General features: G+C 43.8%; 2 protein-coding genes across 5 annotated transcripts in view; one reads left to right on the top strand and one right to left on the bottom strand.

Moving 5' to 3' along the window:
• The window catches only part of LOC112266723 (E3 ubiquitin-protein ligase CBL), a 36,803-nt gene extending 26,743 nt beyond the window's left edge, over window positions 1-10,060 (top strand). Inside the window, exons 7-16 of the mRNA XM_024444452.2 lie at window positions 1,523-1,610; window positions 1,952-2,083; window positions 2,262-2,483; window positions 3,154-3,285; window positions 3,616-3,981; window positions 4,145-4,239; window positions 4,431-4,601; window positions 4,856-4,962; window positions 5,279-5,485; window positions 6,012-10,060. Coding sequence (XP_024300220.1) covers window positions 1,523-1,610; window positions 1,952-2,083; window positions 2,262-2,483; window positions 3,154-3,285; window positions 3,616-3,981; window positions 4,145-4,239; window positions 4,431-4,601; window positions 4,856-4,962; window positions 5,279-5,485; window positions 6,012-6,322 — 1,831 coding nt within the window. The 3' untranslated portion in view covers window positions 6,323-10,060. The remainder of the gene's footprint in view (window positions 1-1,522; window positions 1,611-1,951; window positions 2,084-2,261; window positions 2,484-3,153; window positions 3,286-3,615; window positions 3,982-4,144; window positions 4,240-4,430; window positions 4,602-4,855; window positions 4,963-5,278; window positions 5,486-6,011) is intronic.
• A 5,082-nt stretch (window positions 10,061-15,142) lies between these two features.
• The window catches only part of LOC112267351 (cell surface glycoprotein MUC18), a 99,355-nt gene continuing 88,078 nt past the window's right edge, over window positions 15,143-26,419 (bottom strand). For 2 of the 4 annotated variants that reach the window (XM_042297089.1, XM_042297088.1), the window contains exons 8-18: window positions 26,240-26,367; window positions 25,883-26,018; window positions 25,378-25,493; window positions 24,214-24,355; window positions 24,000-24,130; window positions 23,439-23,580; window positions 21,510-21,545; window positions 20,250-20,294; window positions 19,105-19,231; window positions 18,548-18,653; window positions 15,143-18,318 (exon numbers count right to left, since the gene is read on the bottom strand). In XM_042297089.1, the coding sequence (XP_042153023.1) occupies window positions 18,289-18,318; window positions 18,548-18,653; window positions 19,105-19,231; window positions 20,250-20,294; window positions 21,510-21,545; window positions 23,439-23,580; window positions 24,000-24,130; window positions 24,214-24,355; window positions 25,378-25,493; window positions 25,883-26,018; window positions 26,240-26,367 (1,139 nt within the window). In that variant the 3' untranslated portion in view covers window positions 15,143-18,288. Of the gene's footprint in view, window positions 18,324-18,547; window positions 18,654-19,104; window positions 19,232-20,249; window positions 20,295-21,509; window positions 21,546-23,438; window positions 23,581-23,999; window positions 24,131-24,213; window positions 24,356-25,377; window positions 25,494-25,882; window positions 26,019-26,239; window positions 26,368-26,419 lie in introns of all 4 variants that reach the window. The other 2 variants (XM_042297090.1, XM_042297091.1) reach the window with 2 other exon arrangements.

The following is a 26,419-nucleotide window of genomic DNA, read 5'->3' on the forward strand; positions in this document are numbered from 1 at the left end:
ACCAACCTCTCTTTCTCTGTGCGTCTGCCTTCCTGTCTCGGTCTCTCTAACTGTATCTTTCTCTCTCGTCTCTCTTTCTCTCGTCTCTGTCTATTTCTCGCTCTTTCCAGTCTCAACTCGAGCTGATTTTTCTATAAACAATGGGGATAATTTTACATCTCAAAGTCCTTGCAACATGTCTCATGTTGCATCGGCCACGACTCCATTTCCCCTTCTGTTTTCATAAGCAGCAGGAGAGTTTGATTTGCAATGTGCAGTCAGTGGTTTGGGTGGATAGTGGCTATAATGGCGTCTCCTACAGCATTGGTTCCAAACTCTGGTCCTCGAGTACCCCCAACAGTACACCTTTCTGCTGTAGCCCCAGACAAGCACACCTGATTCTACTTGTCAACTAATAATCAACTCCTTGACAAGTTGAATGAGTTGTTTGTCCGGGGGTTTAAACAAAAAATGTGTACTGTTGGGGTTACTAGAGTATGCCAGTGTTCAAACTTCTGTTTTTGTTTTATAAACGCTTCCAGCCTGTAATCAAATGCTGAATTAGTCTGTGAAAGGTTGTAGGCTACATGTGATTTGCTTTGCAAAGAGCCTCATACATGTGTTCTATAAAGCCACTATGTAAAGTATCACTTAGGCCTCAAGGTTACGCGAAAGACGTAGTCAAAAACATACAGCTGCGACTCAAATTACACCCTATTCCCCATATGGTGCTGTGTTTTTAATTATTATTATTTAGTAGTAGTTAGTCTTGTCTCATCGCTGCAACTCCCGTACGGACTCAGGAGAGGCGAAGGTCGAGAGCCAAGCGTCCTCTGAAACAACCCAACCAAGCTGCACTGCTTCTTGACACAATGCACATCCAACCCGGAAGCCGGAGGAAACACCGTAGTACACCTGGCGACCTGGTCAGCGTGCACTGTGCCCGGCCCGCCACAGGAGTCGTTAGTGCGCAATAAGACAAGGATATCCCTGCCGGCCAAACCCTCCCTAACCTGGACGACGCTGGGCCAATTGCGCATGGACCTCCCAGGTCGCGGCCGGCTGCGACTGAGCCTGGGCTCGAACCCAGAATCGTTGGTGGCACAGCTAGCACTGCGTTGCAGTGCCTTAGACCACTGCTCCATCCGGGAGGCCGGTGCCGTGTTTTTAAACCCTTGTGGCAGCCCTGTGTGGCTTTAGTCAATAGTAGTGTACTTTATATCGGGAATAGGGTGTCATTTGAGACACCATACAATACCAGTCAAAAGTTTGGACACACCTACCTCTGAGAGAATGCCAAGAGTTGTGCAAAACTGTCAAGGCAAAGTGTGGCTACTTTGAAGAATCTAAAATATTTAACACCTTTTTTTGGTTACTACATTATTCCATATGTGTTATTTCATAGTTTTGATGTCATCACTGTTATTCTACAATGTAGAAAATAGTAATAAAAAAAAAACTTGAATGAGTAGGTTTCCAAACTTCTGACTGGTACTGTATGCGTGTTGGTTTCCCCTTGTGAGTGACCATCTCCTCTACCCAGCTACCTGTTCCCCGACGGGCGCTCCCAGAACCCAGACCTCACAGGACTGTGTGAGCCCTCGCCACAAGACCATATCAAAGTCACACAGGTAGGTCTCTCTCTCTCGCATTCATAACCTTACATACTGCACTTCCTGAATCTCGGGTCCTGCTCTGTAGAGTAAACTGTTTGAAACTGAGTGAAAACGGGTACTATTTAAACTTGTCCAGTAGGAAATTCTGATTTCTTTTCTGTTTTAAAATGTTTTTGCTGTGGTGTGCCCTACTGAACACGACCCTGGCTCCTTTTTAGTTGCAATATAAGAAACACACTAAACTACGGGTGCTTTTAATCTGCTCCGTTTGTGTTTAATGTACATGCTATCCTACGCTCTGGGAGGTCTGCTGAAATCCCATGGCTGACTATGCATCTCTGTGTGTATGTCCTCAGGAGCAATATGAGCTGTACTGTGAGATGGGCTCCACCTTCCAGCTGTGTAAGATCTGTGCGGAGAACGACAAGGACGTGAAGATCGAGCCCTGCGGTCACCTCATGTGTACCTCCTGTCTCACCGCCTGGCAGGTAATGTACCGTTAGTCTCTTTCACACTGCTGGGTAAGGCGGGTGTAGGGCGGGTTGGTGGGTGTGTGGGTCAGTGGGCAGAAGTGTATATGTGGGTGCATGCATGTGCATTCTCATGTAGACATGAATGTTCCTAATCCCCCTCTCACCCTCTCTCGATTCTTTTCTTCTCCTTCAGGAGTCGGAGGGTCAGGGCTGCCCATTCTGCCGGTGTGAGATCAAGGGCACGGAGCCCATCGTGGTTGACCCCTTTGACCCCAAGGACCCCATAGGGGGATCCTACGGGAGCTGCAGGGGTATTTTTGGGGCGGAGGGTGCCCCGTCGCCCAGCTACGACGATGACGACGACGACCGGCTGGAAGACCCCCACCTCATGATGAGCAAGCTGGCCTGTTCCAAGGTGAGCATGGTCTAGCTAAATCTGATATGGAGCCCTCTTCCTCCTTACTGTAGCTTCTTGGTGAAGTTTCCCCTAGGTACAGGTCTAGGATCAGCTTCCCCTCCCCTATTCTTAATATTTTAGTGGGGGAAATGCGAAAACTGACCCAAGATAAGTGTCCAGGGACAACTTTACATTACTCTTCCTCTCCCTGGGCCACGTTCAGCAAGGTACAACATATTGGAACGTTCAGATAAATTCTGTCACAAATAATACGTTTCTTTCTCAAAGTTTACCTACTGAAAGTTCGGGCACATAACCTACTGTAATCCTTGTGGACTATAAATTCCTCTTCTGAGGAACTCTTCCTCTCTCTTTCCCGCACCTTCAGAGTGTAAGTTCACATCGCTTTCATCATTGACTTCTAAGGTTCCGGGTTAGCTTTGCTTCTTCCAGGTATTTGATGTGCGGGGTCTTTATTTTTCTCCTCTTGTGAGACGGCATCTTTCAGCTGTCTCTTTGTAACATGTCAGAACTCCGCCCGTGGAATAAGCTTGAATAGACGAGTACTCTGAGAGTGAGATCACACAGCTTTGATGTGATTGGGAATTGTTTTCTTTGGTATTGAAGAGGAAGTGTGCAGTGACAAGTTCCCAGAACTCTCTCCCTGAGCTGTCGTGTGATGTTGCAGGTGGAGCGGCCCCCTTCGCCCATGTCCCTGGCGCCCCAGTCCTCCCTGCCCCCCGTGCCCCCCCGCCTCGACCTCCTGCAACACCGACCGCCCAACCCCCCAGGAGCATCCAGCCCAGGGACCACGTCCAAGGCAAGCTCTCTGCGCAATTCACAGTCTAACAAATGGAAATGTCGCAAATTGAAATGTGTGCGGAGAATCGGGCCTATTTAGCCACTGTTGGACCGCAGTGGAGGTTGAATAGAAATTAAAATAAGTGGCAGTAATTTATGTTTTGTATAGCACAGACCAAAATCCTCAAACTTTGTTAAAAATAAGTGTTTTTGGCATGACAGCTGTTAATTAATGTGCTTCCGTGATAAGTTGACAAATGCTCCTACGAAATAGGCTACTACTTCCTATGAAAACAGATGAAATTGATTCAGTCCTCATGGTCTGTAATTGTGCCCTCCTTGCCTGTAGGCGTCCTCCCACCACAAGGACAAGCCTCTCCCCCTGCCCCCAGCCCTGAGGAACCTGCCCCCTCCTCCTCCACCAGACAGACCTCTCTCTGCCGGGCCTGACGGGTGGCTCGGCAGACGGCCACTACCCTGCACCCCCCTGGGGGAGCCCAAGCTCCCCCCGGCCCCGCCCAACCGCAACCTGGCCGACTGGAACCCCAGGCCGGTGCCCAAGGCCCCCGGACAGCCACCCGGTGTGGGAGACAGGCAGCTCTCCAACAGACACTCCCTCCCCCTGGCCCTACCGTCAGCCCTAGACGGATGCACAGACGGACAGCGGAACAACAGCTCGCTCAGTCTGGACCATCAGCTGGTGAAGGGAGCCCAGGTATAATACTAGCTTCCGTTAGAGCAGTTGGTTAAATGTGGTTTCACAGACATGGATTTCATCTATACCAAGAGTGTGTACAGTTGCATGTGACTGTGTGAGGATCACAAGTGAGTATTTACTGAAATGGAACTTGAGCGGCGTCTTCTCTGTTCCTCCCCAGAGTTTTGGAGGCACGGCATCTGGCAGTCAGGAGTATGACAACCCCAAAGTGAGGCCTTCGGTCTCGGCCAATGCCATCTATGCTCTGGCAACAAGGTACAGTACACACACTCCTCTCCCTGCTGTGTGAATGTGCTATATGATGTATAAGGCCCAGGAGATTTTCCTGGCTGAGTGACTTTACCTGAGGTATAGGTATACTCAGAACCTAGAGTTTTCCCCGATCAGGTCCCAGAATCCCAATCTGTTTATATTAAGTGTCCCCCTCTCACTCCCTGCGTTGTCAGACCCCATCCAGATCTGAAGCCTGTGGCTGGGGGGGAGACCTACGAGAGTGACGAGGAGTCCGACTACATGATCCCCACCTCTCGGCCCGTCCTGGCTCCCATGGCAGCCCCCCTTGTGGTGACAGAGGCCCCAGCCCCCAAACCCCCCCAGCCCAGCTCTCTTAACTCATGGTAAGCACCATCTGCTATAAGACCCACTCATTGAGAAACGCTTCATTGAAAAGTTTCACTGTACGTTCTTTGATAACTGTGATGATATTGTAGGTGTACTGTGTACATCTTCAGTAATGTATTTTCTTATTCTGACAATTGATTACACGTCAATAGCAGAAACCCAAGTTTAAAAAAATATATATATATATAATAAAATCGAGCCATATGATGACATGTCCTCTTAGCCTCCAACCCCTTTCTGTGTTTGATAGGCCCATGCTGAAGGACCTGGATGAAGGACCTCAAATGTATGAAGCCATGTATAACATCCAGGCCCAGGCCCTCACAGCCTCCCTGCCTCACCTGGCCAGAGACTCAGGTACTGCCCTATCACAAAACTATGGCTGTGTCCCAAATGGCACCCTATTCACTACATAGTGAATTACTTTTGACTCATACTTTTTGGCCACTCTGTCCTAAACACAATCTGCTTCTGCTTATTATGAACATGCATGTAGTATACCCCATCTTTGCTAGTTCAGCACTCCACCTCTCTTCTCATTTTACCCCACCGTTCTAGCCCACTCTATTCTATTCTATCCCATTCTATTAAATTCCCTTCGATTTGAGGAGATTAAAATGCCATTGTATCATTTCACCCTTCTGACCTGACTGTGAATCCCTCCCTTCCCCAGATTGCTCTGAGCTGCCCCCCATGGCCAGTACCAATGGTCCCATCTGGGAGATCCCCTGCCCGGTCCGGGAGCTTCCCGAGGAGGTAGAGGAGGAGAACGGCTACGACATCCCCAAACCAGCGTTGCCCATGGCCCGACGCACCCTCTCCGAGCTGGGGGCCGCCACCAGCCGTCTTGTCATGGACAGCGAGCCCGGAGCGTCTGCCTGTAAGGCCCCCACAAATCCAGTGATATAGTTAATTTGTAGGGTCAGGAGTTTCAAAGGGGGGGTAGTTCGAGCCGCATGTGGCTTCAGAGCCGTGTGTTTCAGACCCTTATAGTTAATTTGTAGGGCGGAGAGTTTCTTCTGACCTCATCTGACCAGGGAACACTGGACCCTAGGTACTTTATTTGATAAAGACATGTACAACAAACGGTGCACCAGGTTTGAGCTAAATAAATAGCCAATTCTCATCTGCAATTGTAAGATATAGGCTGTTACTAGAGCCCAGAGTTTTTCTGTCCCAGTCATGGGTTGAGGAAAAACTCCTGGCCCAGTGCATCCCTGATGGTTGACCACCCCTGAGTATTTAACAAGGTTGTTCCTCATGTATTATTCCTGTATTTAAGTCTTCAAGATTTAGGATTGCGAATTGCGAGTTTTGGGCAGGAGAACTGAATTGTAATGTGGATGCTGCTTGTTGTTCTGTGGTTTGATGCGAATGCTGTTCTATTTTCCTTCCTGTTCTTGTAGCCTTCTCAGAGTCCAGTGACGCCCCAGAGCGGCCGCCCAAGCCCCTCCCCCGCCGCTTCAACTCAGAGCGCCGGCGCAGCCCCATACCTCCTGGATCAGGCACTGGAGGAGGTGGAGGAGGGTCGGGAGAAGGAGGTGGAGGAGTAGCCAACCCCCAGATCACCAGCGAGATTGAGCATCTCATGAGCCAAGGCTATACCTACCAGGACATCCAGAAAGCCCTGATGATTGCACAGAACAATATGGAGATGGCCAAGAATATCCTGCGCGAGTTTGTCTCCATTCCCTCCACGGCGCACATTCTTACATAGTACCTCCTCTGCTCCAGCCCTGCCCAGCTCAGCCCAAAGCCCATCGCCTGCAGTACTAGCGCTTCAGTGCTAACCGGAGCCCCTGCAGTCTCCTGTTCGGCGCACTCTCAAAGCTAGCTCGATGCTAACTGTGTGTGACTCCGAGCCCTGCACTCCACGTGATTTCTCAAGAGAGTCTGGACGCCTTTTGTAATGTGCTGCAGGGCCACTCTCCATATCCCATGTGGTGATGCTGATATGGCTCATCATGCAACCGAAGCTTCGGCGGTCTTTCTCAGTCGTTTTCGCATCCTCCCGAGGCCTCTACCGAAATGTAATCGACACCTCGCAACACAAAAAGACATGTACGTGTGTCTATATAAGAATTTAATATATAACAAAATATATATTAAATGTGTATAATGTATACATATATATTTCCAATGAGTTCCGCTTCGAAGGTTGTTGTTTTTTTTCATGTCGTTCATGTTAAGGATAGATTGCAGAGGACAAAGATGGTGGTTATTTGAAGCCGCTCTGAGCGAGAGAGCACCCTTCTATAGTCCCCAGCCCTCACTTTGAGGAGAAAGACAGACTTGGTTTAGCATTTAGAAGCAGGCGTTTCCTAAACATTTGGCAACATGTCAAATGTGGCCTTTTTAATGATATTGCTTCGGTACTTTCTGGGGGAAATTAGTGTTTGTGTGTTGCCTCAAAGTAGCATAATGTTAGTGTTAGAGGTCTGGACTGTCATCTCCAGCTAAGGTTGTAGCCCAGTGTGTGGTTTGTGTGTGTGCGCTTTCAAGTGATCTACAGCTAAGGGAAAGGTTAAACCCATAGGGGATGTGTCTTTGTCTGGGATGTGTGTTAGGTGTGTCTGGCCATTGACTTGGCTACTAGGGTAGGGACGCGTGATGGCTGACCGAGTTCACGGTTGACAATTTGACTTAAGCCCGGTGAAAAGCAAAGCTGTTTTGACTGTGTTATTAGCTATATGCATCATTTTCTACTGTGGGTAGCTTTATTTCCTACATCTGATCGCCTCATCAGTGATTTCGATGACCAAACTGGGACTGGGAAGCCTGTGTTTAGTTTTTTCACTAAGACGGTTTTTAGAGGCAGTCCTGGCTCTGCTGTTAAGCCACACAAATGTGTGATACCAACTTCGGATGACTTGGATGTCTATGTTAGCGCAGTGGAAGAGGGGGTTCTCTCTCTCACTCCCACTCCCATTCTGTCAGATCTAATCAATCGAAGTCATCTGGGAGGTCCCGATTGGCCCATGTCCCAATCTCTCTTCTATCCCTGTGCAAAATGAATGTGGGTTGGTCGTTCTTCCTTAAATGTAGTGCTCTTTCTAAACATACTTCTCTCTACCAATCGTCTGAATGGGAGGGGCAAAGTGTACTTAAATCTAACGGTGGGCAAAAAAGTATTGACGGATTCTATAAAGGCCCAGTACCGGGCCAAGATTTTATGATGTGTTGAACACAGCTCCGACATGAGGAGAGCTTCGTCCGAGACGTACTCCGAAGCTGTTCAGCGTTGTGAAAGAAAAAAAAATATGTCATCGATTTACTTTAATAATATATTATTATTATGATCATTATTGTTGTTATTAATTCAGAAGTGCTTTACTGCTGCTACTATTGTTATTGCTATACTATTAAGCCTTAAATGTACATTTGTGAATATTGTTGTTTAACCTCTTTTTTTTTTTTTAAAGTGACAGTATCTAATTTGTGTTCTTTATTTGGTGATGTAGCATACTTGAAAATGCAAGCAGCTTGGGTTGTGCAATTCAAGCTGAATTCAGTTGTTTTCTTATCTTTAGTGTTGGACTGGATAGCCTTTAGGGGAATTATGATGACATCATAAATCGCACTGTCAGCATATTGACCGAAGTGGTAGCACCGGCAGAACGAACCATGTGATTGAAGAAAAGGAACAGTGCCATAACTCAGTCAAACGTCTGTATTGTAAATGCCTCCACTGAAAAGGGGAGTACATCTAATCCAGATGAAATTGGATGTTGTGCAAGCTTTGTTATTAAGGATTGTCTTAATTGCACAGCTGCAAAAAGCCCAGTAGCTTAAGGGAACAAGGACATGTTGAGACGCACACCCAAAATGTTGATGAGTTGCACCCCCCCCCCCAAAAGGAGACAGAAAGTTGCACATTCTATATAACTCTTATTTATTTTTGTAAACCTTTCCGGTCACACATTGACAGGGTTATAAGGAGTGTTTTACTTTATTTTTCCTACAGAGATATTACATCCGTTGTTTGGGTCAACGTAACAGCAGGGTTTGTGGACCAGTTGGGAATGTGGAAATTTTGTTCTCTGTTTTCACGGAGAGGTTTCCCCAAAATCCTGGTTGGAGAATTTCCAAGTTTTAGGATTCCCCTCCCTGTTATTACTTCCTGATTCCAGGAAAACCTGGGAATTGTGGGAACATTTCTGGAATTTTGCAATCCGATCTGTAACTCAGGAATACCATATGTACACTAACCAGACAAGTGACTTTTCACATGGACTGTTCCGACTCGTCTTGACTCAATGAGTTGACAACATATTGTTAAACTAACGAATATACTCATTGAATACAGTAGGTGCACCATGTTCCTGTATGACTACATGATAGGTCTTCATTGACTTTTGAGTGTTCCGATTCAGTGGTTATAGGACCTTCAGAGTTTGAACGCAATCCAGAAACTTCTATTTTTAGGGAGGCTACACCGATGAATATGTGAAAGTCCACACGAATTGACAAAAGTAACCTATAACTAATTGTCATCATAACTTGCACATCATCTTGTGCTGACTTCTCTTACATTGTTGGTTAAAATGTAGAAATTGCACTGGCTCAAATTCCCATAATTTTATCTCCAAGACAGGTACTATTGAGGTACATTGACTTCACCCCTAAAGGTGGAGAGGCTCTGTTAATGGGATTGTCGCAATGGGCTGTAGAATCATCTTATCGGCTAGCTTCTCAACTGTATCTCAGTCTCCAGACTGAACGAGGTTTGTGGTGTCCTTAGTTTATTTTTCTTCTGTTCCTAGTTGCCTTGAGCGAAACATGATGTAACTTTTGAGTGCACCATGTTCAATAGGGATTGTGTGGTTTCGCCTCCCGAGTGACAGCAGTCTAAGGCACTGCATTGCAGTGTTGCGGCGTCACTACAGCCTGGGGTTTGCTCCCATTACCGAGTCACATAGGGTGGTGCACAATTGGCCCGCGCCATCCGGGTTAGGGAAGGGGTTTGGTCGGTGGGGCTTTACTTGGCTCATCGTGCTCTAGTGACTCCTTGTGGTGGGCTGTGTGTCTGCAGGCTGACGACGATCGCCAGTTGAACTGTGTTTCCTCCGACACATTGGTGCAGCTGGCTTCTGAGTTAAGCGAGCGGGTACTAAGAAGTGTGGTTTGGGGGGGTCATGTTTCAGAGGACGCATTACTCTGCTCTCGCCTCTCCCGAGCCCGATGAGGAGTTGCAGCGATGAGACAAGTTCTTAATCACAAAATTGGGGGGGGAAAAGAGGGTTAAAATTACAAAAATAAATAGAGTTTGTGAGGTTTCAGAACGGAATTGCTTTTCCTGTAATATTAATTACTGTACTGATTCTTGTCTAGGTATGAACATGTACAGTGCATTCGGAAAGTATTCGAACACCTTGACTTTTCCACTTTTTTTTACAGCCTTATTCTAAAATGGTTTAAATGTTTTTTTCCTCCTCATCAATCTATACGCAATACCCCATAATACATTTTTGCAAATGTATAAAAATTGTAAAAAACATTACATTTACATAAGTATTCAGACCCTTTACTCAGTACTTGTTGAAGCTCCTTTGGCAGCCTCGTGTCTTCTTTGGTATGAAGCTACAAGCTTGGCAAACCTGTATTTGGGGAGTTTCTCACATTTTTCTCTGCAGACCTTCTCAAGCTCAGTCAGGTTGGATGGGGAGCGTCGCTGCACAGCTATTTTCAGGTCTCTCCAGAGATGTTCGATCGGGTTCTTGTCTGGGCTCTGGCTGGGCAACTCAAGGACATTCAGAGACTTGTCCCGAAACCACTCCTGCGTTGTCTTGGCTGTGTACTTAAGGTCATTGTCTGGTTGGAAGATGAACCTTGGCCGAGGTCCTGAGCGCTCTGGATTAGGTTTTCATCAAGGATCTCTCTGTACTATCCTCCGTTTATCTTTCCCTCAATTCTGACTAGTCTCCCGGTCCCTTCCACTGAAAAACATTCCCACAGCATGATGCTGCCCCCACCATACTTCACCGTAGGGATGGTGCCATGTTTCTTCTCTAGGTGACGCTTGACATTTAGGCCAAAGAGTTCAATCTTGGTTTCCTCAGACCAGAAAATCTTATTTCTAATGGTTTGAGAGTCCTTTAGGTGCCTTTTGGCAACTCCAAGCCAGCTGTCATGTGCCTTTTGGCTGAGGAGTGGCTTCCGTCTGGCCACTCTACCATCAATTCCTGCTTGGTGGAGTGCTGCAGAGATTGTTGTCCTTCTGGATGTTCCTCCCATCTCCACAGAGGAACTCTAGAGCTCTGTCAGAGTGACCATCAGATTCTTGGTCACCTCCCTGCCCAAGGCCCTTCTCCCCCGGTTGCTCAGTTTGGCCAGGTGGCCAACTCTAGGAAGAGTCTTGGTGGTTCCAAACTTCTTTAATTTAAGAATGATGGAAGCCACTGTGTTCTTTGGGATCTTCAATGCTGCAGACATTTTTTGGTACCCTTCCCCAGATCTGTGCCTTAACACAATCCTGTCTCGGAGCTCTACGGACAATTAATTTGACCTCATGGCTTGGTTTTTGCTCTGACATGCACTATAAACTGTGGGACCTTAAATATAGACGTGTGTGTGTGCCTTTCCAAATCATGTCCAGACAATTGAAATTACCACAGGTGGACTCAAGTTGTAGAAACATCTGAAGGATGGTCAATGGAAACAGAATGCACATGAGCTCAATTTTGAGACTCATAGCAGAGGGTCTGAGTACTTATATAAATAAGGTATTTCTGTTTTTTTAAATTTTTAGTACATTAGCAAACATTTCTAAAACCCTGTTTTTGCCGTGTCATTATGGTGTGTTGATTTGAGGAATTTATTTCATTCATTTTCAAATAAGGCTGTAATGTAACAAAATGTGGGAAAAGTCAAGGGGTCTGAATACTTTCCGTATTTGCCTTCAGAAAGGATTTATACCCTTAGACTTATTCCATGTTGTTGTTACAGCCTGAATACAAAATGGATGACACACACATTTCTCACCCATCGACACACACTACCACATAATGACAAATTGAAAACATGTTTACAAATGTGTTGTAAATGAAATGCAGAAATCTCATTTGCATAAGTTTTCACACCCCTGAGTCAATATGTGTTAGAATCACCTTTGGCAGCGATTTACAGCTGTGAGTCTTTCTGGTTAAGTCTCTAAAGAGCGTTGCACTCCTGGATTGTACAATATTTGCACATTCTTTAAAAAAAAATATTCTTCAAGCTCTATCAAATTGGTTGTTGATCATTGCTAGACAACCATTTTCCACTCTTGCCATAGATTTTCAAGCAGATTTAAGTAAAACTAACTCAGCCACTTGTGAACATGCACTGTCTTCTTGGTAAGCAACTTCTGTGTAGATTTGACCTTGTCCTGCTGAAAGGTGAATTCATCTCATATTGTCTGGTGGTAGGCAGACGGAACCAGGTTTTCCTATTTTGCCTGTGGTTAGCTCCATTCCGTTTTATTTATTTTTATCCTGGAAAGCTCCCCAGTCCTTAACGATTACACGCATACCCATAACATGATCCAGCCACCACTATGCTGAAAATATTGGGATTGGTGCTCTGTTGTATTGGTTTGCTCCAAATTGAACCCTTTGTATTCTGGATTAAAAGTGAATTTCTTTGCCACATATTTTGTGGTATTACAACAGGATGTATGTTTTTGAAATATTTTTCTTCTGCACAGGCGTCCTTTTCATTCTATCAATTGGGTTAGTATTGTGGAGTAACAACAATGTTGTTGATCTATCCTCAGTTTTATCCTATCACAACCGTTAAACCCTGGAACTGTTTTGAAGTCACCATTGGTCTCTTGTTGAAATCCCTGGGCATTTTCCTTCCTCTCCAGAAAACTGAGTTAGGAGGATCCCTGAATCTTTCTAATGACTAGGTGTGTTGATACACCATCCAAAGTGTAATTAATAACTTCACCAAGCTCAAAGGGATATTCCAATGTCTGATTTTTATACCAATAGGTGCCCTTCTTTGCAAGGCATTGGAAAACTTCCCTGGCCTTTATTGTTCAGTCTGTGTTTGAAATTCACTGCTCAACTGAGGGACCTCACAGATAACTGTATGTGTGGGTTACAGGGATGAGGTAGTTATTCAGAAAACATGTTAAACACTATTATTGCACACGGAATCAGTCCATGCAACTTATGTGACTTGCTAAGGGGGGGGTTGAATACTTATTGACTCAAGACCGCTTCTCATTTTTAATGAATTTGTAAACATTTAAAAAAATATTTTCCACTTTGACGTTATGGGCTGTTATGTGTAGGTCCGTGACATAACATCTAAATTGTATCGAGTTTAAACTTCAAGCTGTAGCACAACAACAAAATGTGGAAAAAGTCAAGGGGTGTGAATACGTTCTGAAGGCACTGTAAGTGCATATGGACCTTTTTTCTACATACTATACCAATTTGTGCTACGATACTGTCACTTTAAAAATTAAGTGTATAGTTACTGATTTAAAATATGTGAATTGCTATGTTTTATTTCAATTTGCATTCCTGTACATGTCAGATTTGATACCCCCCCAAAAAAAAGGTTTTTGTATACTTTTGTGGATAATTTTGTGCGCAGTGCCATATGTTTAGAAGTGTCAGTAATGTTCTCCTGGTGACTAGAATAAGGCATTGTCTGACGTGAGAGCATGTTTTCAGCCCGTTGGTCTAAAGATAGTCCAGTATTGGTTCTTACCTATACGCCTCCTGCCTATTGGACGACGTCACCACATTACACATCAAACTCCTTTCCCCATGTGGAATTGTTCCATTTTTTTACCAGAAGAGGGAGCTGTCTGTCCTCTGCCATTTTTCTCTTCAACCGTCGAGGCGTTTATTGAACTTTTTAATGCTCGTCACTTTGGAAGTATGCACAGTGCTATATACTGTTTATTAAAAGTGTAAGTAAAGACGTCAAGTCTCAGTTTAACGGTACTTATCCATAGCTGAACACAGTCCTTGAGCAATCTCCCTCTACTCTGGTTCACATGTGTCGCAACACCTGTGTTGCAGAAAAATGCATTTTCCATGTTTTATACATAACTGCTGATTGTGCCCCAGGCTTGCTGTTGGCTTGGGCTTTTGGAGGAAACTTGGCCAATCCCAAATCAAACCCTAGCCCCCTGTGCACCTTTTTTAGGAGTAATATGGTAATTGCTCCCTCTTGCCTTCTGATAGGAAAAGAGGCATTTTCTGCTAATTGTATTTACCGAATTCCCTCACTCCTCCCGAAGTGCATAGGGGCTATGGGTCGGTTTGGGATTGGGCAAGTGTCCACTTCTCTCTCTCTCGCTGCCTTACTGCTTCAGCTTTTCTCACTACCAAGGTCTAAACTGCCATCAGTGCCCCGACGTCAGCTTTGGTTTAAAACATCTGCCTGTCTATGCATGTGGATGGTCCGATAATGTGGACCTTTCAGACTCCATTGTTTTTTGTTATGCATTTTCCATTATAAACGTATTTATTAATTTACTGCTGTACTCCTCCCCCAAAACATCACAAAATCATGTTTTTCTTTTCTGGAATTTGAAGCATTTTTCTTTTTAAAAAAATAAAAAAATATGCATTGCTATGCTATGCTGCATTTATTTTGTCCATAATCATTTATCTTTATCATAATCTATATTTCCACTGTGTCCATTATCATAGACAGCCCTCAATTTGATGCAATCGTGTCTTGTCACTTGAATCACAAAGAACGGACGAAGAGAACCTCAGTTGGGCAATGCCCTGATTCTCCACCCTTCTCCTGAGTCCCGAAGCATGCAGTCATAGATTTAACAATATTGGAAACTACCTCACGCTTACACTGAATACTTTAAAGTCCATGAATGGGGAGTGTGCACTGTGCAACTGCACACTTTGGGAGAAGGGTGGAAATCGGAACGCAGCCTTTAGGTTCTACGGTGAACTTGAACATGTTTTAAGTGTCAACATTGGTGTGCGCTTTTCCTCCATTTCATATTCCAGTGATAAGCGGACAATCTACCAGTCAACCTCCAACAGTCATCCCTGCGTGAACACACCTTGACAATGGTGCTAACAATTCTTACCATGTTCTTAAGAAAGGTCTAAGATCCGTTCTGCATTTTGGCCCGGTACAGCCAATTCTTGTTCCCCTCATCTTGGTATCGATTAAAAATAGCATAAAACTCCCAAATCCATTACTTATCTGAATATGTTTTAGTACTCTTGGGAAGAAATGTGGGAATCATGGGAGATGACCAGCTACTGTAGTACAGCATACATTCCTGTCTTCACAAGCCGAAAGTGATCTTCTCTTCTCACTATGTTTATATTTGGAGTATATACAGTATTCTTTCTATCAATTGCTTGTTAGTCCTGTTTTTTTTTTACGGAAAGTTGCAGATTGTCAAGATGAGGTACAGTCTTTTCAGGCTTGAAGAGGGACACGTTTTTCATTGAACATGCATTTTTATTTGGCATTTACTTAATAATTAAAAAAAGTTTTTACAAACAAAAGGAATCCGTTCACCTGTCCTGAAGTAAATCAGTCTTTGCAAGTGATAGACCATTAGACTTTTTTTTTTTTATTAACAAAATGAACACTGAGTTCTTGTCAAAAACGTCAAAATAAAAAATGGTGAAAAGGGGAGATATTGAAGGCTGTAATTAGACAGTACAGAACTTACATTTGACTTCATACTATCAAAGATTGATGACTGTCATACTTTTCTCCTCAGATTGTACCGTAACACATTTGATTGGGAGGACCATGAGTAAAACTGGTGGCCCTAATGATTTGATGCAGACTTAAGCAAACTACCTTTTAACCTGTAGTGTCTTTAGTTATTAATAAGAGTAACTTCTGGGTTGTGTTTTAACATAGCCATGGGCGAGCTCTTGGAATCTTACCTGTTGTGATTTAAGAAAGCTCAAACTAAGGAGTGTATTGTTATCGAGCCATTCTCTGGTGTAGAAATGTTAGTCTGACCAACTGATATAACTAATTCTTGCAATTTTGTTTGTAGAATGAAAACACCTAGGTAGCATAGCATAGCATTTCAAGAGGGGTTCTGTGTAAAACACTATCAGAGTTTAACATTTAGTCCCTGTTCCGATGACTTTCATGTAGTTTATATTGGAGAGAAAAATAAGAAACCCACACACTACTCTTGCTAGTATCACTGCTCCTTATGTATCTGCCTCAAGGCCTTCGTCAGGTTTTTAGTCTATTTTATTTTTTACTATTGACGAAGGCCTCGAGGCCAATATGTAAAGAGTAGTGATGCTAGCACGAGCAGTATGCAGGTTTCTTCTTTTTTCTCATGTTATTCAACTGTTACCATGCACCTGCAACAAAGTTGGCTCAGATGTGCGAGTGCCTGTTTGAATTATAAATATAGTTTATTTGCCATTGGGGAGAGTGGGGTAAGTTGAGCCATTTTTAAAAAAAAATTTATGTTTAGCATCACTCAATCAAGGAAAATATAGTGTTCTAACAAAGTTATCTACATGCATGTCAGAATGTTGTGTATCCCTGGAAATAATAATAATAATGTGGACATTTAGTTTTGAAGACAGCTTGTCCAAAGAAAGTGGTCTCTTGGCACAACGTACGATAAGGTAAGTTAAGCCGCCTACAAATGTCTGTACTGAAGGAAATATTACTACTACTTCTCTTAAAACCATGTCTGACTTTATTTCCCAAACACAGTTCAACACGATCACAATAGTTTTTTCTTTTAAATAATTTGTAGCATCTTTTAACACCACTTAATTTATTTTTAAAAACACTTAACATAGGCTAGGTCCTGTTAACCCATATCCCAGCGATAATGTCTTACATTACTCCTGGGAAGAGAAACACATTTGCTCAACTTACGCCAAGGCGAACATTGATGATATTAGCCCTCATGCTAGGTTTAGGACCTCATATTGAAGCTTACAGAGACCCAAACTGATGTGTGTGTATATAACAATCTTAAAATTATCTACTTTGGTTTAGACACAAGCATCATGAACCCGGTAACACAAATGCATTTGACTTGGTGAAGATAAAAAAAATTGTTTACCTAACTTGCTTACCACTTTTTACATGTACATTTTACTTCCTTCACAGACTCCCTGAAATTATGACCTCTTCCCATTTTGGTCAAATTATTAGTTTTATGTATGGTTTCCTAGAAACAAGGGTGGCTAAACTTACCCCTTTGGCTTAATTTACCCCACTCTCCCCTAGGTCAAAGAGCCATTTTACCTTCACTTTCATCAAAAACTAGCTAAAGTTTCACTCGCATTAAACACGCAAACACTCCCTCACCCAACTTAAACCAGAGATTCACAGACAAAACAAACAAAGCATGACAAAAATGATCATAACAAAGTAAAGAAAATCAGTGCACTGGATATTTTCACGAAGAATGATAAAACAAGTGTGAAAGAATGTAAGCTATTCTGCGACTTGTAGAATGAGGCTGAATGTATAAGGCAGGACAGATGTTTACGAAACTGGAAACATATCAGCGTGATTCTAACCTCTTATTTACAAACAGTACAAGAATGAGACAGCAGTTTACGGAAGAAAAAGTAACCAGTAGCTTTGGCTTCATCGGAGCTCTGCTATTGGCTCTTGTAGTACAAAATAACCCAATCCTGGATATTTCACTACATATCCTTTCTTCCATGAATAAATCACTGCTTTGACCTGATTTGGACAGGCCTTCACCTATCCAAGTCATGTCAGCTTAGCCATCACTCCAATGAAGGAAAGCAGGAAGGATATATTGAAACGAGGCCCATCTCTCATAAAGATTAGAGGAGGATACAAGGCCTTACACTTGTTTTTGGCTTTGTGAATGAACATGTTAGGTTCAGGGGTAAGTAAAAAGACTAAACTAAAACGGAATTTGCTAAATGATATGTGATGTCACGACCACTTTGAGTCCACTTTGAGAACATCGCTCTAAAGGTTGTATGTTGGGTAGATGAAGCAGGCTATATACATGTAGACATGGTAGGTAAGCCTGTCATTAGGCACCCATGGTTTCAGTGTACAGACCTTAGCAAAGTAGGAACTGAAGGCAGGCAATCGCACGCAGAACAACAGCAGGTGGACCTCTAGAGTAAAGCGAGCTCTGGTCCAGGGCGTTCGTTCACGTTCCTCCACTATGTTGCAGAGGAACGCGCCCTAACGCCTTGGACCAACAAAAAAAAGCACCAAACCCAAAACTAGCCATGTCTTTTTAAAAGGTTTTTCTCTGGTTATTTTAAATAAAGAAATATATATATATATATATATATATATATATATATACACTTCATAAAGAGCAGTTCCAGGCTGATCTTCAGTGATTGGTTGCCTGAGTTGGCATTTGGATTAAGGTACATTTATATATATAAAACCATCCTTATTTTGTGCTCTAACTGGGTCCTATGGGTGCATAGAAGAAGCCCATTCAGGAAAATTGCTAGGCTGATCCTAGATCTGCATGTTCTATGTTATGCAAATGATAAACATGACTGAACATAACGTAGCTACCTCCTTTGTTAGCCACTGCCATGCTAAAGAACTAAGAATGTGGGATCAGGTTAGAGAACTGCAGCACATATCAGATGAGTTGTAGGCCACAAGGCATCAAAGGATCCATCCCACCCTGAGAGAATGAACTGGACTGGGAGCAGCTGCAGGAGTCGCCCCTTCACACAGCCACACTCACTTCTGCACGTCCATGTACTTATCACCCTTTACTCCAGAGGACGGACACACACACACACAGAGAAGTGAAACAATCTATTAAAGGTTGTATCATAGGACAGCTGGTAAGGAACATTCAACATCTTCAACGCAACATTGCATTGTATTAACCACTAAAGTTCAAATACTAAAAGATATAATTTTAACTATCATTTGGATGAGTGGTTGTACAATTCATGAGGAAGGTAAAAAAAAAATAGCCAGTGTCCATAGTTACCTGGTCACTAGGGGGCTTCTTGTCTCCGTTGACACCTAAAAGCACGGCCTCCTCCGTGTTGTCATTATTAATCTCCACCATTGTGCTGTCCTTACTCGGTTTGGTACTAGAGAGAGAGAGAGCGAGCTCAGTCACCATCATGACCAATGTAATACCCTTTTCACATTCCTAAGCCAAGACAACCCAAGCTGGCCTGTTTATGCCTCCAACATAGTTGCGATACTAAAAAGGACAACAAACTCTCTGAGCCAGCACAGTACGTTTCGGGTCAGCACAATAATGTGAAAACGGTATCCGATAGAAACGATAATGACACATCAGGGAAAATCATGAAGAAGGGGAAAAAATGACAAAGTATTTTAGAGGTATCCTCTAAGGTATATCCAACAAATTAAGCTACCTGATCATGATTCCAAAATATGGTTGCAAAATTACAAAAACCTTCCCTAAAAATGCACAGCTCTTCCAGAAATTCTGGGTGGAGGATTCCTGAGAATTTTGAGAATGCTTCTGGAATTTTGCAGACCTTAAAGTAAAATTGTGGAAAACACACTTACAGATCCTGCTTGCCCGAACGCCCACATGGGATCTTGCCCTTCTTGTACAGGAAGTACAGCACACTGCCAAGGATAGCCAGCAGGAGAATACAGATGATGATGACAGCGATGATCACACCGCTGCCCTCTGGTGGGACAAAGAAGAAGAGGCAGAACCACGGGTCATTTCCTATCCGGTAAATGCTTTGTGATAACGTCGCCCTCTTAAGGAGTTTCAGATTTTAAAAAATGTGTGTGGGCGCTTGCGTGCGTGTCCATGTCATTCAGGAGTGTCGCTTGTATCATTCAGCGACAACAGCATGCACAGGTGTTGGTAGTGATGAACAGGCGTGCAGTCTCTGAACAGGTTGTTCATCATGGAAGAAGTTTTTTATTGAGGACTAAAGATCAGTCGGAAGAAACACTTTCCAGAGTTGTGCTGCTTGGTTTCTCTGTCAGAGAATACCAACCAGAACTACAGTAGGAGGCAGCAGGACAAAGGGAGAGAGAGAAAGAGTGAGGGAAGGTAAAGAGGTGGATGGGTGCACTTGGGGATGGATCTCCCCTGGAGGAAGGATGCAGATTTAGATGGATGGATCCATTTCCATCAAGGTACAGAATGGGTGATACCACTCCATTCTCTCAGGAGGGGGTTTGTACTCAAAATGCTCCAGATGCAAATGGAACTTTTCAGCCTGGTTAAGCAAAAACATTTTGGGGGGTTATGTTTGTGATGATTCATGAAGCATCATTCAGAGAAAATATTCAAATGATAACATTGTAACTAACAAAGTATGAATATTTAAAAAAAACTATAATTCCAGATTTCATCTAATTATATTTTTCCACTATCTCTCCACATAGATAAAGTTGTGTAATACTATACTTTTTCAGACAGTATTACAAAGTCACACACAAAGAGATCCTATTAAATTATCAATTATTCCATGTCACAAGTGTTGCCTCCTGAGTAGAGAGTACAAAGCCCTCCCCTGCATAGAGAATGAGGGTGCTGTGGAGAGAGAGAGTGAGTGTGGAGGGTGATGGTGGTGGCTGGGGGGGGGGTTCAGTCTAGGCACTGTGAGCTGGGTGGAGCGAGGCGTGGGCAGGGCAGCCTTCCAAGCGTGCTAGGTGGGTGGCAACATCAACGCCCAGAAGTCACAAACCTTTCTTGACTCTCTTCGGAGGAGTTACTGGGGTTACTGTTGTTACTGGACAAACCACACGGACACAGTTATCACGATAATACACCAGCTCTATGGCAACCTAACACTGTTAACGACTGTGCAACAACCGCCCTGTCTACTTAGCGTGGCCCTAATCACTTATCGTCTTTGTTACAGACACAGATAGGCAGGAGACAGGAACCAGGAACGGCTCTGCAGTTTGCACCCTCCAAAAAAATGCCCTAATGATTTCCAGGAGCGGCAGCGCCGGCTGTTTTAATCATATTTTGTCATCAATAAAGCAACAACAAACAAACAGGATTTTCCCTCTGAGGGACGGAGGCAATGATTTCCTGGCATGACGTGAACGGTCCACTGAGGTAATGGGAGTCAGAAGACTATGTTGAGTGCACTTTAACCATCAACACACAGCTACAGTTTCAGCCTCACTCCTGATCTGTGTGCAAACAAAGACAGATCTTTATGCAATAGGGCGATATGCAACCATTTAGTGAACATAGTCCGAATTAGGATGACCCTGTAGTAAGAGTTCTATGGCCAGTTTCCTGGATCCAAATTGAGCCTAATCCCGGACTAAAAACTGTGCTCAATGACAGCCCAGAATCTCCATTGAAATAGCTTTCTAGTCCGGGTCAGGACTAGTCAATCTATTTGTGTCTGGGAAAGCCGGCCCATAAAGATTTAATTTAATCTACCATCTAATTATGACAGTTATCAAAGAACACATGGGGATGTGTTCGTATGATATGACTGATCAACACATGGAAAATAAGCAGCTCTTGCACACCAGTTAGTCAATAAAAGGTTTCTCAACCGTGACCGTCCTCATCGGTATAAACCTTAATACACCCATAGAGACCTTTTTTAATTCTGATTTTGGTCATTGCTAAAAGCACCCGTCGCATTTTTCCTTTTCTTTTCTTTCCTTTTTCCCCCCTCCCCTAGGAAAGCTCAACTAGCCAATCAATCTCTCAACAACAAAATTGTGAGAAAAAAAGGTGCAAGCATGACTGATGAATGAAGTTCCTTGTTGCAATACCATGGTCGTTTTTATTGCAGTCACGCTGCACAGGTGATCAGATCTCCCGACGCTTGCCAAAATCTAAGCATCCCATTGATATGATATAGCGATCTTCTGGAATGCGCAGCATGACCACAATAAAGACGACGTGGAACTCAACCAATGACACAGCAGCGATGACAGTGAGTGTTTGTATACTAAAAGAGTGGTACGCTTACCTGTAGTACTGGGAGCTGACGAGGTCGTTTGGACAACTGAAAACAGGCAAAGGGAGAGTGACACTCTCCTGTTAGCACACTGACAGTTAAAGGAAAACTAGTAAAGGGAAAGGGCGATACCTAGTCAGTTGTACAACTGAATGCGTTCAACTGAAATGTGTCTTCCGCATTTAACCCAACCCCTCTAGCAGCTTTACTAAAGAAGATTTGAAGCTCAGGTTCTTGTTTTCTGTCATGTTTCCATAAATTAAATCATTTGGTTGTTAGTATATTCTGCCTGTTCATTTTCTCTTAACAGTCAAACCGGACATCTTGACATAAAATATACAGTGGGGCAAAAAAGTATTTAGTCAGCCACCAATTGTGCAAGTTCTCCCACTTTAAAAGATGAGAGAGGCCTGTAATTTTCATCATAGCTACACTTCAAATATGACAGACAAAATGAGGAAAAAAAATCCAGAAAATCACATTGTAGAATTTTTTTATGAATTTATTTGCAAATTATGGTGGAAAATAAGTATTTGGTCACCTACAAACAAGCAAGATGTCTGGCTCTCACAGACCTGTAACTTCTTCTTTAAGAGGCTCCTCTGTCCTCCACTCGTTACCTGTATTAATGGCACCTGTTTGAACTTGTTATCAGTATAAAAGACACCTGTCCACAACCTCAAACAGCCACACTCCAAACTCCACTATGGCCAAGACCAAAGAGCTGTCAAAGGACACCAGAAACAAAATTGTAGACCTGCACCAGGCTGGGAAGACTGAATCTGCAATAGGTAAGCAACTTGGTTTGAAGAAATCAACTGTGGGAGCAATTATTAGGAAATGAAAGACATACAAGACCACTGATAATCTCCCTCGATCTGGGGCTCCACGCAAGATCTCGCCCCGTGAGATCAAAATTATCACAAGAATGGTGAGCAAAAATCCCAGAACCACACGTAGTGGACGTAGTGAATGACCTGCAGAGAGCTGGAACCAAAGTAACAAAGCCTACCATCAGTAACACACTACGCCGCCAGGGACTCAAATCCTGCAGTGCCAGACGTGTCCCCCTGCTTAAGCCAGTACATGTCCAGGCCCGTCTGAAGTTTGCTAGAGAGCATTTGGATGAACCAGAAGAAGATTGGGAGAATGTCAGATGAAACCAAAATAGAACGTTTTGGTAAAAACTCAACTCGTCATGTTTGGAGGACAAAGAATGCTGAGTTGCATCCAAAGAACACCATACCTACTGTGAAGCATGGGGGTGGAAACATCATGCTTTGGGGCTGTTTTTCTGCAAAGGGACCAGGACGACTGATCCGTGTAAAGGAAAGAATGAATGGGGCCATGTATCGTGAGATTTTGAGTGAAAACCTCCTTCCATCAGCAAGGGCATTGAAGATGAAACGTGGCTGGGTCTTTCAGCATGACAATGATCCCAAACACACCGCCCGGGCAATGAGGGAGTGGCTTCGTAAGAAGCATTTCAAAGTCCTGGAGTGGCCTAGCCAGTCTCCAGATCTCAAGCCCATAGAAAATATTTGGAGGGAGTTGAAAGTGTGTGTTGCCCAGCAACAGCCCCAAAACATCACTGCTCTAGAGGAGATCTGCATGGAGGAATGGGCCAAAATACCATTAACAGTGTGTGAAAACCTTTGACCTCTGTCATTGCCAACAAAGGGTATATAACAAAGTATTGAGATAAACTTTTGTTATTGACCAAATACTTATTTTCTACCATAATTTGCAAATAAATTCATAAAAAATCCTACAATTTTTTTTCTCATTTTGTCTGTCATAGTTGAAGTGAACCTGTGATGAAAATTACAGGCCTCTCTCATCTTTTTAAGTGGGAGAACTTGCACAATTGGTGGCTGACCAAATACTTTTTTGCCCCACTGTACAAGACATGACAAATTAGACAGTGGACAGACAACTTACTGGCTTTGATGCTGAAGAGGAAGGAGTCTGTACCATGGACGTTGGAGGCGTTGCAGTTGGCTGTGACGTCAGAGGTCACCTTGACGCTCACCACACTGAGAACCCCGTTCTCTGTCTGTCTGTGGGACACCTCTTTCAGGATCTAGCACACACAGGGGAATAAAGCACAGATAAGACTGGAAACCAAAACACTGTCTATGTCCCAAATGGCATCCTATTCCCGATAAAGTGCACTACTTTTGCCCAGAGCCCTATGGGCCCGGGTCAAAAGTAGTGCACTACAATGGGAATAGGAGGCCATTTGGGACAAACCAATCGCAGATATATCGGTTCAGAAAAGAATGTTGAACATGAGTTACTTTGTCTATGAACGTTGTTACAGGAAAAGACCCAGGTAGCCAGGATCGGAACAGTTCTGTGTGTAAATAGATCAAAAGAAGAAAAAAAACACACCATTGTCCCTCTTTCCTTCCCAGCCAGCCTAAACATTGTCTGTATGAGCTGACCCAGAGAAGCCCTCTGTTTCTGCTGGTCTGACTGTCTGTCGGTCTGTCTGCTTACCTGTGATTCGTCAGAGGAGCTCCAGGTGATAACAGGGGTTGGGTATCCTCTAGCATGGCAGCTCAGGTTAAGGAACTTATCTGTGACCTCCTCCAGGACTGTGTCTGTGGACTCCTTGATCTCTGGGGGTCCTGCATGGAAGAGGGGGACAGAGGGTTAGTTATGTGTGTGTGTGCGCGTGTGTGTGCGCATGCGTGCAGGCAGGCGGGCTCACCCTGTACGTGGACATGTAAAGAGCCACTGGTCTCCAGTCCTTCCAGTGAAGGCACCTTCACCACACACACGTACGTCCCCGCCATGTCAAACACAGCGTCCTTCAGGGTCAGTGTGTGGCCCTCTGCAAAATGTTCTCCTTTCTACACACACACACACACACACACACGTCTATGAGGGAAACAATATAAATCAAGCAGCCACACCTCTTAAAGAACACTTCTGAGTTTCGAAAGACATAGTCGAGACAGATATCAGGGGGCTGTGGGATCTGTTTTGTTAGACATTATTGATCATAGTCTGCTGCTGAAAAAAAACATGTGTTTTGGATTTACATCCTCTGCCTTATTGTGGATCGAGAGTTACTTATCTCACGGAACACAGCGGGAGTTATTTAATGGATGCCACTCTAACGTAAACTAGGTAGAGTTTGGCATATGTCAAGGTAGCTGTCATGGCCTCTCACCTTTAAATTTTTTGCTAATGTCCTACCACTGGTATTGAGTAAAGCCTGTGTGTCTATGTACGCTAATGACTTAACATTATACACTACAGCTACCACAGTAAGTAAAATCACTGCAACACTGAACAAAGAGTAGCAGTCAGTTCTAAAATAGGTGGCAAGCAATAAGCTAGTCCTAAATATATCAAAAACTAAAAGAATTGTATTTGGGACCAAACACTAGCTAAACTCTTAACCTAATCTAAATCTTGTAATGAATAATGTGGCAATTGAGCAAGTTGAGGGAACTATACTGCTTGGTGTAACCCAAGATTGTAAACTGGGAGGTTCAAAACATATTGATGCAACGGTAGCTAGATGGGGGAAGGTGTGTCCATGATAAAGCGCCGCTCTGCCCTTATATGGTCAAGTGCCACAAAGAAAAACAGGCAAATGAACCACATCACTACTTGTCTTTGTGAAAGGTGTTGCCATGTTGAAGGCAGCCAATACACAGCTCAGACATCCATACATACCCCACAAGACATGCCACCAGGGGTCTCTTCACAATCCCCAAGTCCAGAACAGACTCTGAGAAACGCGCACCACTACAGTACATATTGGCACGACCACACAGAACTCTCCTTCACACACATTCTACACACACACACACACACACATTGTAATGTTGAGGTATTGGCTCAGTGGCCTACTGTAATTTACCTTGAACCATTCAGTGTGTGTGGGCAGGGAGGACAGGGCATTGCAGGTGGCCATCAGCTCTTCTCCCTGGGCCATGACATGGGTGTCTTTGGGAATCAACACAGCCTGGTCCAGATCTATGGACACACAACATGCACTGTTAAGAACACTGCTACACTACTCTACATACAGTAGGCCAATGTTAGTAACCAGATCGAAGGGGCAACGGTATACATTGTCCCCATTCAGTTTCACATTTGCGAGCCCACAAAACCTTCTCACGACCCCCCCACCCCCCCACCACCAGGGACCACCAGTATGAGAACCACTGCACTCCATTACACCACATTTCACTACTACTGCAATAACTAGGCCAGGAGTTTTTCCGGAGCCAGGGAATAACTCTAGGCCCTAGTCATTGGACCATAGCGAGGGTCCTAAGTTTATCCTGGTCATGTCACAACTTTTGGGGCTACTAATAATGACTAATGTTCCAGAAACTGTACCAGAGGAACGTTTCACTCACAGTCGACGAAGAGCTCTGTGTGCCCTACGGTTTCTTCATGCGTGTCCAGGTCTAGTGAGGTACAGGTGATGTCGCCGCTGCTTAGACGCATCACGTCTTTCAGGACCAACACGTTCAGCTCCGATTCCAACTCTTGCTACAGAAAGGGAGTGGCATTTATAACACACATCAACCGTGTCGTGTGTTAACACAGAAATTCATGCACGCGTGCACATACACCCAATGACACACAATCCACATCCAATCACTTACAGTAAACACATGCATCAATGTATATAGTTCTGTTTATGGTTGGAGGCACAGAATATATATATTTTTTTTTTTACATGGGACTAGGAGTAGGCATGGGTTTCTTACCATATTGTGCATGAATGTAAAGGGTGGTTGAGGATTCCCGTTGGCACGGCAATGGACCTCAACTGTGTCCCCTTCTTTGACACGCCCCTTTGGTGACTCCACCCACACATCAAGAGAAGTGGTTGGATCTGAAGAGATTTTGTATTTTATTTAACCTTTGTTTATCCTGGAAAGTCAGCA

This window comes from Oncorhynchus tshawytscha, linkage group LG14, assembly GCF_018296145.1.
Source record: "Oncorhynchus tshawytscha isolate Ot180627B linkage group LG14, Otsh_v2.0, whole genome shotgun sequence".
In the NCBI taxonomy this organism is placed as follows: domain Eukaryota; kingdom Metazoa; phylum Chordata; class Actinopteri; order Salmoniformes; family Salmonidae; genus Oncorhynchus; species Oncorhynchus tshawytscha.